Consider the following 16,804-nt stretch of genomic DNA (forward strand, 5'->3'; position numbering starts at 1 on the left):
CCAGTTTGTCTGGTGCATTTGACAAGACTTGAGCCTAGTCAGTATCAATATTTCCTCTGCATAGTCAGTTCCCCAGCTTTTCCACAGCCACAAGAGAGAAAATAATACAATAAAAAAGATAGCAAAATTACAAGAGCAGGCAAAGGAACTTTGACGAGATATCGAAGTTGGTAATGCTTTTAATTCTGCAGCATGGGCAAATTATGAACATGAACATATGAAGTCCCATCAATATCTAATTGATTGTTTTTTGATTCTGGAAGCATCCAAGATCTGAGAGAATTCATGTCATCTGGGTTTTGTGGGATGCTGTATGAAGTTCCTTCTACTACAGTTTAATAGGTGTTCTGAATATTTACCTCTTTTAAGCTCTCTTTACATAGGGGACACTGTGGGGCATGGTCTAAACAGCGTTCTAAACAATTCTTGCAGAAGGTATGTCCACAAGGGGTTGTCACCGGCTCAAAAAATAACCTGAAAATTTTTTTAAAATAAAAAGTCAATTGATAAACAGTGATTCTAATATCTTTTAAATAAATTTTAAATAATTCTAGCTACACTATAAGAAAATAGACAAGTTAATGAAAATCAGAAATACAAGATTTGTGCTAGAATTTTTTTGAACGTTTCCATTTCTCAACACTGCACAACTTCATGTATTCTGTGCTTCATAGGTCAATCTGATAACATTTCTAGGTTCAAATATTTAATGTCTAAAAGTATATTCATATAAATAAGTTACACAAATGCAGACCTTCTTCTTTAAAGCATTAACTTAATGCGATATTACAATGGTCATGATATACTTTAATCAACATCATATGCACACATAAACTACTTCTGATTTTAACACTTTAGAACATATGATGTGTATTTATATGACACCAGAAAGATCTGCAGTTCCTAAGGAGCCTATCAAACAACCTACTAAAAGATAGTGAGTTTTTCTAAGAAATACATTATAAATCCCCTATACTGCTTTGAGAATCTCAAAAGATCTTCTTGCACTCTGTTGCCATACAGTAAGGCTAAGTTTAGGTACATGTGTTAAACAGTATTTGTCAATTATCCACCAAAACAAAAACGACTTCTAGATAAAAAAATGTAGTCTAGCCTTAAGACATTCTCTTTCTTGTGTTGTTGACATTTAAGAATGGAATACCATTTTTAACTATCAGTTTGTGTGACAACTATAAAACTAAATACAAATATGTCCTTACCAATACTCATCTACTAAGGGTACGTTTACACAGCAATGACAGCCAGGATCAATGGGAATTGAGTCAGCTAAATAACTAAAAGAATTGCACAGTTTCATTTTAACACTTTGAGAGCTCTGGAGACTGATGTACTAATTTATACTCAGAACATGGGCTCTCCACCACTAGGCTGTGTCACATTGGTAGGAAAATGCCCAATTCTCAGATTAGATGGTAGTTCAGTATAAATTTTTCTCCAACTGCAGTCATTCTACTGAGACAGCCACCAAATATATAAACTGCATAATTAGCTCCTTTGGTGGCTGTCTCAGTAGAAATGACTGCAGTTGGAGAAAAATTTATACTGAACTACCATCTAATCTGAGAAACTGGGCATTTTCCTACCAATGTGACACAGCCTAGTGGTGGAGAGCCCATGTTCTGAGTATAATTAGTACATCAGTCTCCAGGGCTCTCAAAGTGTTAAAATGAAAACTCTGCAATTCTTAATTTTTAAAATGGAATGCTCAGTGGAGGTGTTTTTGTTCAGTTGGCTTTATTTCTCTGTTTGTTTTGAAATTTGACATAAATGTAGGTTTTCAAAGGACTCACCACCACAACCCAGTTACTGCCTGTGAAGGGAATTCCTAGGGCTTGAGGTATAGTGTGCTCCAGCACCCTCCAGGGATCTCTTCTTCCCTGCATCCACCACACCTGGGCAGGAGGGGCCTCCCACTCAATACTCACAGTGCATGCTGCCCAGACACCTCTATACACATAGCCCTAAGGAGGGCAGGGATGGGGGAGAGCTAGGAACAAGGAACAGAGAGCAGAGTAGGACCAAGTGCCTACCGTGCAGGGACAGGGAGCAGCAGAACTCCTGGCTTAGCACAGCCAAGGGAGGGATGACTCCCGCTTATCCCTGCTCTGGGCAAGCTCTTCACAGCAGCTAGGAGGAGCTGAAGCCACTGCTGAAGGAGGCTTCAGGGAGGTTTTGGGGCTGGCTCCGACTCACCGTTCTGACAGCACATACTGCTTGGACACCCACTGCACATGAAGCTCCACGAAGGGCAGTGGGGTGGGAGAGCAGGGCAGGGACCAAGCAGCTACCCTGAAGGGAAGGGGAGCAACTGCAGTGTTGGGGGAGGATCATCCTTCCCTAGCCATGTTGAGCAAGGAGCTCTGCAGCTTCCTCTCCCTTCAGGGCAGCTGCTTAGTCCCTGCTCTGCTCTCTGGCCCTTGCTCCCGGGCCCCTCTGGGGCAGTGCACGCAAGGGAAGGCAGCGTGCACCAAAATCTGGCTCTGCTGTTGTGACCAGGAAGCAGCTTTTTGCAAAAAGCTTCTGACAGCTCTCCATTAAAAACCCTGTAGACCATCTGACAGTGTGCTTGCATACTAGTGTTCAGCAGGTAACGCTGACCTGAACTGCTGTCCTCTGCACGAGGAGGTATGGCAACAGAGTGCAACAGATCGCACCACAGACTGTCGGTGCAGAGAGGACTAAGGAAGTTTTCCCCAAAGAAACTCTTGGGTACATCCAGAAGACTTTTGGGATCAAGTCAAGCCAGGGATACGTGCACACAGGAAAGCAACAGGGCTCAGACCCTAGGTCCCATCTTAACATGGGCTCGGACACTCAAGCCCTGCAGAGTCCTGGGACCCTAGGTTTGAGCTCTAGTTTAGAACAATTGGTGTGTGGACGCAAAGGGGGTTAGATCTGAGCCCAGGCTTACACTGCTGTGTAAACATATCCACTAGTCTGCAACAATAAGGGTAACAGCAAGGGCCCAAGAAGTCTAGGTATTTGTATGTCTATGCTGCAACATAAGCCCAGGGTTCAAACTCAGGCTCAAGTCTAATTCCCTTCCTGTCTACATGCACATCACACTAACCCAGGGCTCAGACCAAGGGTTCCAGGACCCCACAGAAGTGGAGGATCCAAGCCAGAGTCAAACTCAGACCCCCACGTTCAAGCCCTATTGCTCTGCAATGTAGACACAACTCCACTGGACTTGTGCTCCAGGAATCCATCTAAAGTATTCCACAATCCCACAGACCAACTCTTTGTCTTCTGGAAGTTCCAGTTTAGTGGACAGTAAAGTTTTTCCACCATACACCATGAACAAAAGGCTCGAGCAGCAATTCTCCAACCTGAGTGATTCAGAAGCCAAATTAGCGATCAACATTACCCAAGAGAGTCACAGTAGTGTGAATTTGTTATTTCATTTACTATAGTACGATATATTCATATTTAAAAAACAGTATGACAAGGGAAATTTAGTTTTTGAATAGATATAACTCTCATAGCAAAATGATGGACCAAGTATTATTTTATCAACCACAAATGGTTAACTTAGTAAAAGCTTAGTTAATAACTTTGGTTAACAATTAAAATCACAGAGTAATTTTAATTAATTATTAACCAATTTAAGTTATTAACTAAGCTTTTACTATTTGCTGCATGAGCCCTAGTCGGAGTATCACAGGGCTAGAGCAACCATATTTTGGGAGGGCTCAGTTGGACTCAGGCTCATATAATGCAGTGAAGACGCTGAAGCCCCAGGTTGGGACTTCAACAATTCCTAACGTGGGGTTAAAAATGAGCATACATGCGCAAGCTCTAGATTAACAAATGCAGGGTCTGCTAACTCAAGTTCTACTACCCCTGGGCTTACACTGCAGTGTAGACATACCCATAGACTCAGACTATAAGGCCAGAAGGGATCATCATCATCTAGCATGATTTCATGCCCAGTGCAGGCCACAGAAACTCACGCACCCACTATTCTCAAATAAAATAGACATAAGGCAAATCATAACCTCTTTGCCTCGGTTTACATATAACAAAACATATCTGCCCACATCTATAATGCAGATATCACACGGAAGATACTAAACAAATAGTAAATATTACCTCATACACAGAGAGCACTCAAAATCTGCCACATCAATTAAGTGCTGTGGAACGTCCCTTTTTGTAGTTTCTAAAAGAAACAAGAGCAGATACTGTTTGAACACAAGACAAAAATCAAAGTAAGTATGTCTAACATTGACATTAAGTGGCTATTTACCTCCTGGTTTTTTATGTTTGCTTTTTCCATCTTCACACACGATTGCATCCTGTTCTGAAAGGGAAAGCTTCCTTTTTAGGAGAGCACCTTTTTCCTGGCTAGAAAGCAGAGGTTCAGAAGAAACCTTTTTTAATCCATCTCCTTTAGCAAGATTTTCTGTTGAGTTAAGAGCATGGACAGATTGTACACGATTTAGGCTTCCTCTGAAAGACTCCACTGTTATCTCTGGCACTCCTAAATTCTATAGAAATAAAATGAACAAAGTTAACAATACTTATTCTCATTTTCAAATTCCAGCTATCATTTATGACAGCTGAACATGAATAAGTTGAAGCCAAATTCAGATATCAACAATCTTCTCCACTACACAGCCAGACTCAAGGATTAATTTATGGAATTTGGCAGGTCAAGAAAGCATCTGGTGAAATTAAAGAAGGGATTAAAAGCCTCTGTTTCCTTCAAAGAGGAAAATAATTTTGGAAAAGAAATCTAGAATTATTTTTATTTGGAAAAGAAAATCTATGATACCCTTTTTATTTTGGAGCTATTAGCGTTAAATCGTAAATAATGAAAAAGTTCACTAGATTGTGCCTTACAAATTGTCAAAAAATTACAGTAGTTACCAGCTGATTCATGAAATCTAACAGGAAAGTCTACAACTAGCAGGAAGAAAGATTTAGCAGCATGTGTCCCCAATAGGAAAGGAGCTTAATAAAAGTTTGATAAATAGCTTAAGTTCTGATGCCCTGAGTTTGTCTACTAACCAAGGGGAAAAATACATATACTATATGGTTTTAATTACTTACCTGCTCTGGACAAAGCTGTAGACTACAGCCAGATTCTTCCATTTCAGAACCAAGTGTAAAAGGTTTATTTCGAATATGAGGTGAACTCCAAGCAGATTCCTTCAGACTCTCTCTCACATTTTCTGGTGACAGCAAATTATACAATGTCTATAAGATAAACATCTTAACATTAAGATTGAGGGAAAAGATTCAGCTATAAAACTGTAGTTAATATAACTACATAATCACCATGAAGCAGCTTACTTTGTATCAAAATTTCTTATTTTAAACATACCCTTCCACTTATTCTCTTCCTTATAATCAGCTGTAGCACAAGTTCAGTTCAGTAGTAGTTCTCCTAATCAAAGGTTTATATCCTTATCTTTATACACAAGTTAAGCTCTTAAATTCCCCCCTTACAGGAAATAATTATCTTCTCCCAACTCTTATTTAGGTGTGGTGTAATTAAACAAGATGCAGTTCTGCAAAAATGTTAATCTGTATTGTGCAAAGTTGACAGCGCAGAGATATTTGTTTCCACAGAATGAAAAGCTTAAAGTGTTTGATTTCTTACTCAAATTTGTTTGACATCTACTGGAAAGTATGAAAATCTTATTTCTGTTTTACTTGAAAACCATATGAACTAGAATGCTAACTGGGTTAAGTATACATATTCTCCCCTAACTCAATTTAAAAAAAGTATTTTTGTGGAAAACATGGGCACACCACCTCTTATTGCATCCAGACCCTCTACACAGAAAATTAGATATGTGAAAATAAATCACCCAAACTTTAGCTGAACTTCATTTTACAATTACAGACGTGATGAGCATAAATACACTGAAGACTGAGATTCTAGGGTAAAGTGGGCCAATAAGAGAGAAGGAGAGCAGCACAGTTCATAAATACAAGTTACCTTTTCCACTTCTAGCTTTGCTGGAACAAAATCCTCATCAAGGGATAAGCACTGTAGGAACAGTTGTAAGGCATCACCTACAAACCCAGCGTCATGAAGCACCTTTGCTTTCCTGAAGTAAATCTGAAGATATAGAAGTAACACTTGATACTTTCATACTTTCATTAAAGGAACTAGAATATTAATATTCAGGCACACTAGGGCTTTTCCATCTCACATGGAGGTGAGAATTAGAGATGTTGTGGTAGGGAAGAAAATGTACCTCTTCTGCAGACCTTAGAAGGTCCACAGAAAGGAGGAACATACCATGCTCTCTAGTCTCCTTCCTCCACACAGCTACAGTAGAACCGCAGAGTTATTACTCAGGAATGGAGATTGTTCATAACTCTGAAATGTTCGTGACAAAACATTATGGCTGTTCTTTCAAAAGTTTACAACTGAGCATTGACTTAATACCAGGGTGGATTTAATTTAAATCACTAGTCAGGAAGACTCGATTTAATCATGGTTTTCTACATAAAAGTGCATTCTTGTTGATTGTTATAACTTTAACACATACTCTTTGCAACTCAGAGATAGATGTACCATATGTACTCATTCATTATCCTGTTCATTTATAAGCTGACCCTCCAAGATGGTTAGGTAAAAATAGCAAAAACTGTATGACCCTTTCATAAGCCAACCCTATATTTCAGGGGTTGGCAAACTTTGGCTCCCGGCCCATCAGGGTAAGCTGCTGGCGGGTCGGGATGTTTTGTTTACTTGGAGCATCTGCAGGCACGGAGTCTCTCAGCTCCCAGTGTCCATGGTTTGCTGTTCCCAGCCAATGGGAGCTGTGGGAAGTGGTGCGCCACTTCCCACAGCTCCCATTGGCTGGGAACGGCGAACTGCGGCCATAGGTAGCTGAGAAGCTCCATGCCTGCAGATGCTCCAAGTAAACAAAAACGACAATGTATTAGATATTCAATTCAATGATTCCATAGAGTTTAAAATAATCAAATTTTGCTGTATAGCCGTTTAAGCTGACCGCCGCTCTTTGATGCAACACTTTTTTACCAAAAATATTCAGTTTATGAACAAATATATACAGTAGGCTTCATTTTTAGAAAGTACACACTATATATTTTTAAACAGTAATTTATTTTGAAATCTTTTCAGGTTAGTTTCTACAGTTATATCTATCCTATCCCCCCCATTGGTCTCCTCTTTTCCAAGCTGAAAAGTCCAAGCCTCTTTAATCTCTCCTCATATGGGACCCATTCCAAACCTCTAATCATTTTAGTTGTCCTTCTCTGAACATTTTCTAGTGCCAGTATATCTTTTTTTAGATGAGACGATCATATCTGTACACAGTATTCAAGATGTGGGCATAACATCTATTTATATAAAGGCAAAAATATATTCTCCATCTTATTCTCTATCCCTTTTTAACGATTCCTAACATCTTGTTTGCTTTTTTGACCGCTTCTGCGCACTGCGTGGACATCTTCAGAGAACTATCCACAATGATTCCAAGATCTTTTTCCTGACTTGCTGTAGCTAAATTAGCCCCCTTCATATTGTATGTATAGTTGGGGTTATTTTTTCCAATGTGCATTACTTTACATTTATCCACATTAAATTTCATTTGCCACTTTGTTGCCCAATCACTTAGTTTTATGAGATCTTTTTGAAGTTCTTCACAGTCTGCTTTGGTCTTAACTATCTTGAGCAGTTTAGTATCATCTCCAAACTTTGCCACCTCACTTTTTACCCCTTTCTCCAGATCATTTATGAATAAGTTGAATAGGATTGGACCTAGGACTGACCCTTAGGGAACACCACTAGTTACCCCCTCCATTCTGAGAATTTACCATTTATTCCTACCCTTTGTTCCCCGTCTTTTAACCAGTTCTCAATCCATGAAACGACCTTCCCTTTTATCCCACGACAACTTAATTTACATAAGAGCCTTTGGTAAGAGACCTTGTCAGAGGTTTTCTGGAAATCTACGTACACTATGTCCACTGGATCCCCCTTGTCCACGTCTGCTGACCCCTTCAAAGAACTCTAATAGATTAGTAAGACACGATTTCCCTTGACAGAAACCATGTTGACTTTTGCCCAACGATTTATGTTCTTCTAGGTGTCTGACAATTTTATTCTTTACTATTGTTTCAACTAATCCGCCTGGCACTGATGTTAGACTTACCAGTCTGTAATTGCCAGGATCACCTCTAGAGCCCTTTTTAAATATTGGCGTTACAGTAGCTATCTTCCAATCATTGGGTACAGAAGCCGATTTAAAGGACAGGTTACAAACAATAGTTAATAGTTCTGCAACTTCACCCAAGAGTTCTGAAAGAACTCAAATGTGAATGCCATTTGGCCCCGCTGACTTGTCTCTGTTAAGTTTATCAATTAATTCCAAAACCTCCTCTAGTGACACTTCAATCTGTGACAGTTCCTCAGATTTGTCACCTACAAAAACCAGCTCAGGTTTGGAAATCTTCCTAACATCCTCAGCTGTGAAGACTGAAGCAAAGAATCCTTTAAGTTTCTCCGCAAATGACTCTTATCGTCTTTAAGCATTCCTTTTGTATCTCGATCATCCAGGGGGCCCACTGGTTGTTTAGCAGGCTTCCTGCTTCTAATGTACTTAAAAAACATTATTACCTATCTAGTTTTTGGCTAGCCGTTCTTCAAACTCCTCTTTGGCTTTTCTTATTACATTTTTACACTTAATTTGGCAATGTTTATGCTACTTTCTATTTACCTCACTAGGATCTGACTTCCACTTTTTAAAAAGATGTCTTTTTATCTCTCACTGCTTCTTTTACATGGTTTTAAGCCACAGTGGCTCTTTTTCAGGTCTTTTACTGTGTTTCTTAATTTGGGGTATACATTTAACAGGCCTGCACAACATACGGCTCACTGTGCAGCCCGCGGGGGGGGGATTCTATGGATTACTATCCATAGATAGTAGATTGAGATTCTATGGAACATGATTTTATAATCCCTATTCCATGATGAGATACCTTAATTAAAACTATCCTTAGGTTTTCTCCTAAGCATTTTATTAAAAAAATCTGATTTAAATAAAAAAATCCAACAAATAAAAAATCCATTTTTATTATTTCTAAAAATCATTGATTTGTATCCACCCTGCTTAATATACCTTTTAAACTTTTCTATGCAGAATAAAAATGCTGCTTTCAACCACCTTAATTTAAATGAAACAAGCAGAGTTTCCTTACCCCATGAAATTTTTTTTTAATGTTCTTTTTTTTTTTGTAGTTTACATTTAACACAGTTGTACTGTACTGTGTTTGCTTTTCTTCCTTCTCTGATGCTGCCTGATTGCATACTTCTGGTTCCAAATGAGGTGTGTGGTTGATTGGTCAGTTCGTAACTCTGAGCTTTTAGTGTATTTCAAGGTCTGCAGGAACAGCATTCCCCTATTCAGGAGGTTCACAGGAAAGGGAGACTGGGTAAGATGGCGCCTTTGTGGGGTACACTCTCCTACTTACCTTTGAGGACTGCAGGAAAAGGTAAAATCCCTAGACTAAGACTTGAGAGATGTGTTGCCATGTGCCATCTCCCACCCTATAAGCCTTTGAGTGGAAAAATTGCCATCATATCCAGATGAGAGAAAAAGAGGAAAAACATAGGGATGGATTTTAAGTGATAAATTTCATAAAGTTACAGCTTAACACAGAAGAGGGGCGCTACCTGCCCTGTCATACCTACTCTCATACATACTAAGCATTTTAAATGGGTCCAGTGTGGGAGCTATAGTGGTCCTACTATACAACCCATAACTTGAAGTAGACTCTCCTCAGCCCACCCCTAGAACTCAGCTCTTCTGAGTCCTATCACCCTAATCCCACCCAAAAGGGGGGCAACAGGTATTAAAGGGGGGAGAACCTCAGCCCATGAAGATCTCCCCTTATCCCATAAGCACAAGACCCATCAGTAAAATCCTATGTCTTTCAATTCTGGGAACCGTTCCTTTTAACCCCACTGGAAACTGACTGCCAAGTTGCAACAAATTAATGTCCTTACCAAGTACTTTCACTATTCACTCAATCCTACTCCTATTTAACTGCACTACCCAGGCCTTGGCCAATTTGGCTTTTATAAGAAAAATTCCTTCTTGATCCCAAAACAGGCAACTGGTCAGACTTGCAGCATCTGCAAAATAGTGTCAAAGCTACCAGTACAGGATAGGGAGGGTATGGATGCTGGAACAGAGCAAAAAGAGGCTCCACATGGTCTGGGCTAGGCTTTAAATTAATGAATGGTCCCTCACCCTCCCCTTTCAGCTACCTTTTCCATTGACAAGTTTCCCCAGTGACAATAATATTCCCACTGCTGAAGCCCTCTGTTCTAACCTAGAGAAAAAGCTAGCTACTTACCATTTTTTAAAAATTGAAAACTCATGTCTCCAGCAATCATGTAATATGAAGTATTAAGTTTATTTGAGCTCAGGCTCCAAATACAAAAAAGTGAAACTTTTTATATTTGACTTTAATGAACTAATTTCATTCCTGAGCATTAGAGAACTAGATCTCAGTTATGAGTCAGTAAACTAGATTCTCTCCTCTTTCAGGGTTTTTGCTATGAAAAGGTGAAAACCTAGGACTTTTTGAATCCTGATGTACATATTTAGGGTGTCATAATTTGGAAACACCTTGTCCAATTCACTACAACTTTTCCTAACAATATTGAGGCCAATATGACTTTTTATAAAAATTTTAGATAAGTAGGCCAAAACCAAGTTTATAAAAAGGAAATTCAGTGCAGCTTTACCTATGGAGTGACTTCTGTAATTCCACAACAAATGGCTGCGATAGTTTCCCTACAATGGCTGTTCAACGAAGGCAGGTTTCCTCCTAAGAAAATCTCTGCCTCTACTCATCTGAGGCAGATTTCTTGGAGAAGAGAAGAAGGATTCCTTTACATGTCATACAAGGCTTTCCTCTTACATGTCCACCTTTTTAGGAATGGGGGCTAAAAAGGTCTTCAGACTTTGCTGTAGAGCTTCCTCCAACAAACTCAATTTTTGAGAAGCTTTGTTCACAAGAACCTGAAATTTTTCCAGGAATATGGAGAAGTGAATATACATTCTGAAAGCACATGTTGAACAAGTTTTGCCACAAGGAGGATTTAGTATTTCTGTAAAATACATTTTATTGACAGATAAGAGCTTGGGGAAAATGTAGTTTTATTTATCTAACAATGAAAATGATTCTCTCCTTACTTCAAAACTAGGTAAGAAGAGAAGTATCTTCCAAGAACGATGTAAAAATCTGAAGTTTTTAGTCCTGGCTGACAACTGTGTGCTTACAGGACTACTCCAAGTGTTATTTAATGTTTAAATGCTTTAATGAATGTGAGTGCTTATATTTTCACACTAAGTGCAGAACTCTAAAGTGAGATATTTGCAGATATAATTCAATTTTCATTCAAATCTCCACACTAAGTTACCTACTCCATATACAAACAGCACATTTTCCCAGAAAGATTCTGCCTTTACGTGATTACAGCTACCTGCACCACATCCGGAGTCATCCACAATTCCCAAGCAATGGCCTTGTTAAGCTGGAGTTAAATTTGTAAATATTTACATTTTCAAGTGTTTTCTCTTAAGTGAACAATAATTTCTCTTTTTTGTAAAAAAATAAATAAAATAAAAAATTAAAAATTAAAAAAAAAGAAAGCCTGGAAATTCAAAATTAAGGTAACATTTAAAATTAGATAGCATGAAAACACATATTGGAGAATCAAAAATCTTTCACCCTATGCAACTATCACACCTTGTGTGTGACCTGAAGGCACTGATGGTCTTTCATGAAGTTTTTGATAACAACTTTAAGACAAGAAATATCTTCATTTTTAATTTACAAGAAAAATTCACTTGCACTAATAGCTGTTGAAAATTTTCCCCCTTCAGGAACTGAAAGGCATATTGGAAAAAAAAAAAAAACACCACCAAAAAATGCTTCCATCTGAAAAAAAAAGAGCTGCTTTTGTTACAGCCAAAAGAATACAGAAAAGCACTTTGTTTTTAGTTTGTTTACGTTGTGCATTTGACTCCATTTTGTGTTGTCAGTTTTATTATTTCTTCTATATAGTCATTTTCCTCCTTCTGCAAGTCTTTTTTTATACAACAAGAGAGTGAAACATTTAAAAACAGGATACTGTGCCTGTAAGACCACAAAAACTGCCAGGTGGTCTCGGGGGCAGAGGTAACACTAGAAACTGAAATAGTTTATGGACATGATTAGATTTCCAGTTAATGGTGTCCCTCTTTTTAGCTCCACCATGGAGATTTCTGCAAGGCTTCACCATTCTCAAACAAATTGCTCTGTTAGAAATCCAAGAAAAGCTAAGAAACCATAGGGACCCCGTCCTTTCCAAATTCTTCCAACCCACGTATTGCCTTGCCCTCCTCTTTCTTTCACCACACCATAGTCATGCAAATATGCCAAGAGCAATTTTAAACAAATCCAAACTTACAAAATGCTGTTTTAGAATCAAAACTGCAACAAAAAACTCATGAACAAGATGTTTCAGAAGTGAAAACCATCTCAGCTTCTGACTGTCTTGCTTCCCAAATGCTTCATCCAAGTTTTTTTAGAAAGGTAGCATAGAACAGAAGTCTGAAGTTTCAGACAGCTTAGTTAGGTTTTGTCAAACTACAGGGCATGTCAAAACCAAGCCTGTAACAGCAAGCTAGTTTCAAACTTAATACTAATAAAATAGAGTTGTCTATTTAATAGTAACAAAATGGTAATAGATTTTCTCTGGTTTGAAAGCAAACATCTTTAGCCTCGTCCAGGAGTTCCCAAACATTTTACTAAAGTGACTCATCAACTGCATTTTGTCTTTTTGTGACCCATCATTGCATATAGCACTTCCAGTGCAGGCACCGCAACCCTAATCCCAGCCTGATGCAGAGGTAAGGGGGAGCTGGAGACCAAGCCCGCAACTTTCTCATCTTGCAACAGCGGCAGCGGCTCCTGTCCATGACAGCAGAGTAGCTGGGCCAAACTTGATTGATATTGCAACCTGGTGCATGGGTTTACAGCACTGCTAAGGTTTGGCCTGGCCATACCTGTATGGCCAGAGTAACTGTAAGTGGCACTGAGACACCATGCACCAGATCACAATGTCCAAGCGAGGAGCCAGGCCCAGCCCTGAGGGATGGAAGCCACCACAGTGGGGTCATCAGTGAGAGATAGGCTTGCTCTCCAATACCCTCCTGCCCCGCAAGCTCCTCTCCAGGCCAGAAGAAATTTAGGTTTGCCAAAGCTAGGGCTCAGTGATAAGCTAAGAGCCCGGAATGTGGCAACCTACCTAGAACCTTCCTGTGAGTCACTGGTGGATTGGGACTAATCCTTTACTTATTTTTGAAGGGGGAGGAGGTCTATATCATAGAAGAACAAAAAAATTATCAATTTTTTTTAATATTCATGCAGCATCAGGGAAATTCACTGACAAAAAAAGAAAAAAGGACAAGACTTTCTCTGCTTCCACCTGAAGAGTTTAAAATCAAAATTGATAAAAATATAAACAAGGATGCAGAAAAGCAGTATTTTTCACATCTCACTGACTCCCAGATTTAAGGGTGGGTTTGTTTTTGTTTTTTTAAAATAAGCATTCAGAAAACACTGATTTGAAAGTTTAAATAAAGTAAGAGTAACTGGGTCAGCGAAATTATTTTGATGCGATTTGAACATCATAATTTAGCATTGTAGACAAATTCAGATTTTAAAAAACACGCAGATTACAAATCAACTTACCTCTGGCCAATCTGACATTTTAGAGATGATAAAATTTAGATCTTCTATGGCTGTTTTAAACTCTTGGAGGCCAGCATATGATTCAGCTCTGTAAACTCTTAACATCAAGTCACTGGGATCTGAAAACAAAATATTTTTAGTTTTATATACATACATACATACACACACACACACTTTGACCCAACTAAAAAAGTTAAACATTCCTATAAGATAACAAAACCCACAAGCATACTAGACTATTTTTTTAAAAATGCAATGGCTTCCCTAAATTTAAGTTTTGAAAACAATGGTTTACCTCAAATGCTTTGCAAAATATTTGGAACCTCCCTTAAATCTTAAAGATAGTCCATTCTAATGTATTTACATAATCTTAGGTTTTAATTTAAAAAAACCTAGATAAAACTACTTATTAGTTGTAAAAGTGAACAAAAAGGTAAAATTTGAAACCTACGCAAGAAGCCCAGATAAATTTTGTAATATACTTAACATGGACAGTCAAAGTATCTGCAAGTTACTTTTGCATTCACATGTACATTACACTTTGTTTAGACTTTTTTTTTTAAATGTCTTACCTTTGCACAGACACTCTACCGAGAAAAGTAAAATAATTTTAGTTCAAAGCACTTATGCCAGTTATAAAAAGTCTAATTTACTTTTACCTTTTCTACTGTAAGAAGTAAGTTAACATTTCAACCTGTCTAGGCCAGGAAGTTAGACTGATCAATTTCACTGCAATTCTCAAGCACGACTGTGTGTCAGGATTCCAAGTGTTATAGAGAAAAGGTCTCAAGGAATATGAGACTATAAAAAACCGCAAGTATCGATAGAGGACTTGGTAACAGGATAGTACTTGAAATTACACCTCTACCCCGATGTAATGCGACTTAATATATCTGAATTTATATATAAACACAGTAAAGCAGTGCTGCGGGGGCGGGCTGCACACTCCAGAGGATCAAAGCAAGTTCAATATAATGCAGTTTCACCTTTAACGCACTAAGATTTTCTGGCTCCCAAGAACAGCATTATATTGGGGTAGAGGTGTACTTAACTTTGTTTTTTTATTGACTAGATTCTGAATCGACAATGTCCCTTAAATAAATTTGAATTTTAAAATGTCAGAACATTTCTATTAATATTAATATTTTGCTAGTCCCCATTTGCCTGACTTTTTGAAGAAAATGATAAATTGAAGTCTAACCTGAATTGATAGTGTTCTTTTTAACACACTATACACACCAATCCCCTTTCCAAAAAAAGATAGGTAGTTGTTTTGAGTGGAGATGTACAAAATGATGGGCCATGATTTAAAGGGTCTTTATCAGGCCTTTAAGGCCTCATTTGGCACAATATGTACATTAGCTTTACACATGTGAGTAGTTCAGTTTACTTTAGTGGACCTTCTCATGTGTGTAAAGTCACTTGTGTGCAAAAGTGTTTGCAAAATCAGGCCTAAATCTGCATGTGCAATTTTGTAAGCATAATGTAAATAAATGCTACATTATGTTGTATGCAGTGTTGCTGTAGCCGTGTTGGGCTCCAGATATTAGAGAAACAAGGTGACTGAAGTACGTATTTTATTGGTCCAATTTCTATTGGAGAGAGAGAGACACTTTTGAACTTACACAGATCTTCAGGTTTGGGAAACATAACCAAGAGCGTCACAGCTAAATAAATACAAAGTGGAAGATTGTTCAGCATAAGTAGTTACATATTTGAAGTAAAGTGGCTCATTAACGTGTTATCAGCCAATAACTACCCAATATGCATATAGCAGGCATAAATCCTATTTCCAAATGGGAGTGACTGTACTTGCAAAACTGCAAGCTGTTTTTAAGCATCTGTCCCAGAATTGCAATGATTAAAGAAATACTGTCAGGTCAGCTTTAGCCCCAACTTCAGGTTAAGGGTTAAGCATATGCTTTTTATAAAAACTAAAAATATCTCCATGCAACATCTAGATTGCAAACATCAAACCACTGTTCTATTACAAACTACGGAAGTGAGAATACAACTAGCCAGTTTAATTGTTCGAACATAAAGATATCAAAAAATAAGCAAGCAGCATAAACTGTAAGATATACATTTGTACTCCAAAACTTTCAGTTTCACCAAATTAAAATGTCATTCAGGAGGGAATCAAATAAGTATTATGGTATTTTGCATATGCTAAAAGAAATATTATGAAAATACTCAAGACAAAGAGAAAGCTACAAAATTCAAATCACACTATTTATGATCACAGTATAATTTACTAAGTGGTGGAGTTGCAACTATATCAGTTGTGGGCGACAGGAGGTACACGCTAAGCTAAAATACTCAAGATGCCTTTATTCTGATTTTAACCTGACAGCATCCCTTTAATGACTTCTACTTCATTTCAACTTATTCAGCATAAGAACTACCCGTCCCCACATTTGTGAAGAGTTAGGGGCAAACTTCCATGTTTATAATTAATTCATGTCCCAAATAATAGGAGAGAGTTATTAAAAGCAGTTATTTAAATAAGGGTTTGTTCCTTTACAACTCATCTTCTCTTTTAACCTAACTAAAGCTGAGTTTATGGCATTAAGCTCAATTTAGGGCAAAAAATTTATGTCAATCTGATTTTGGACTGTATGTCTGGGTAAAGTGGAACTAAGATGGGCTGACAAGGAGAAAAGCTTCTTTAAAACACATCTGAATTAAGGGAATTATTTTAAAAAAGAGAAAGCTAATATTGTTTCCTTCTCTCTCAAACTCTGAGAGTTTGTGAGAATTTCTCTGTTACTGAAGGAAAAAAAAAAAAAAACTTGCCAAGCCAATAGCTCAGAATATATACTAACAGAATCATATATTTGCCTTATTTACTTTACAGCAATGTTTTGTAAGAACTCACTCACAGATCAATGAATTTAAAGGGCCCGAAATATGTATAACATCTATTATAGATTTATACAGCTGTTTTTGACATCTCTAACACATCAGAACTACCATATGGAGTAACAACTTTATTGTATAATTAGTCAGTACTTGGAACACTGAGTTTTTGAGCTATACAAAGGAA

At 37.9% G+C, this 16,804-nt stretch overlaps 1 protein-coding gene across 1 annotated transcript in view; it reads right to left on the reverse strand.

The window, feature by feature from the left end:
• LONRF1 (LON peptidase N-terminal domain and ring finger 1) overlaps positions 1–16,804 on the reverse strand; it is a 36,316-nt gene that overhangs the window by 16,236 nt on the left and 3,276 nt on the right. The window contains 6 exon segments of the mRNA XM_030563111.1: positions 360–474; positions 4,114–4,183; positions 4,271–4,511; positions 5,077–5,223; positions 5,972–6,094; positions 13,759–13,877. Of these exon segments, the coding sequence (XP_030418971.1) occupies positions 360–474; positions 4,114–4,183; positions 4,271–4,511; positions 5,077–5,223; positions 5,972–6,094; positions 13,759–13,877 (815 nt within the window).

This window comes from Gopherus evgoodei, chromosome 5 (assembly GCF_007399415.2).
Source record: "Gopherus evgoodei ecotype Sinaloan lineage chromosome 5, rGopEvg1_v1.p, whole genome shotgun sequence".
Taxonomy (NCBI): Eukaryota; Metazoa; Chordata; order Testudines; family Testudinidae; genus Gopherus; species Gopherus evgoodei.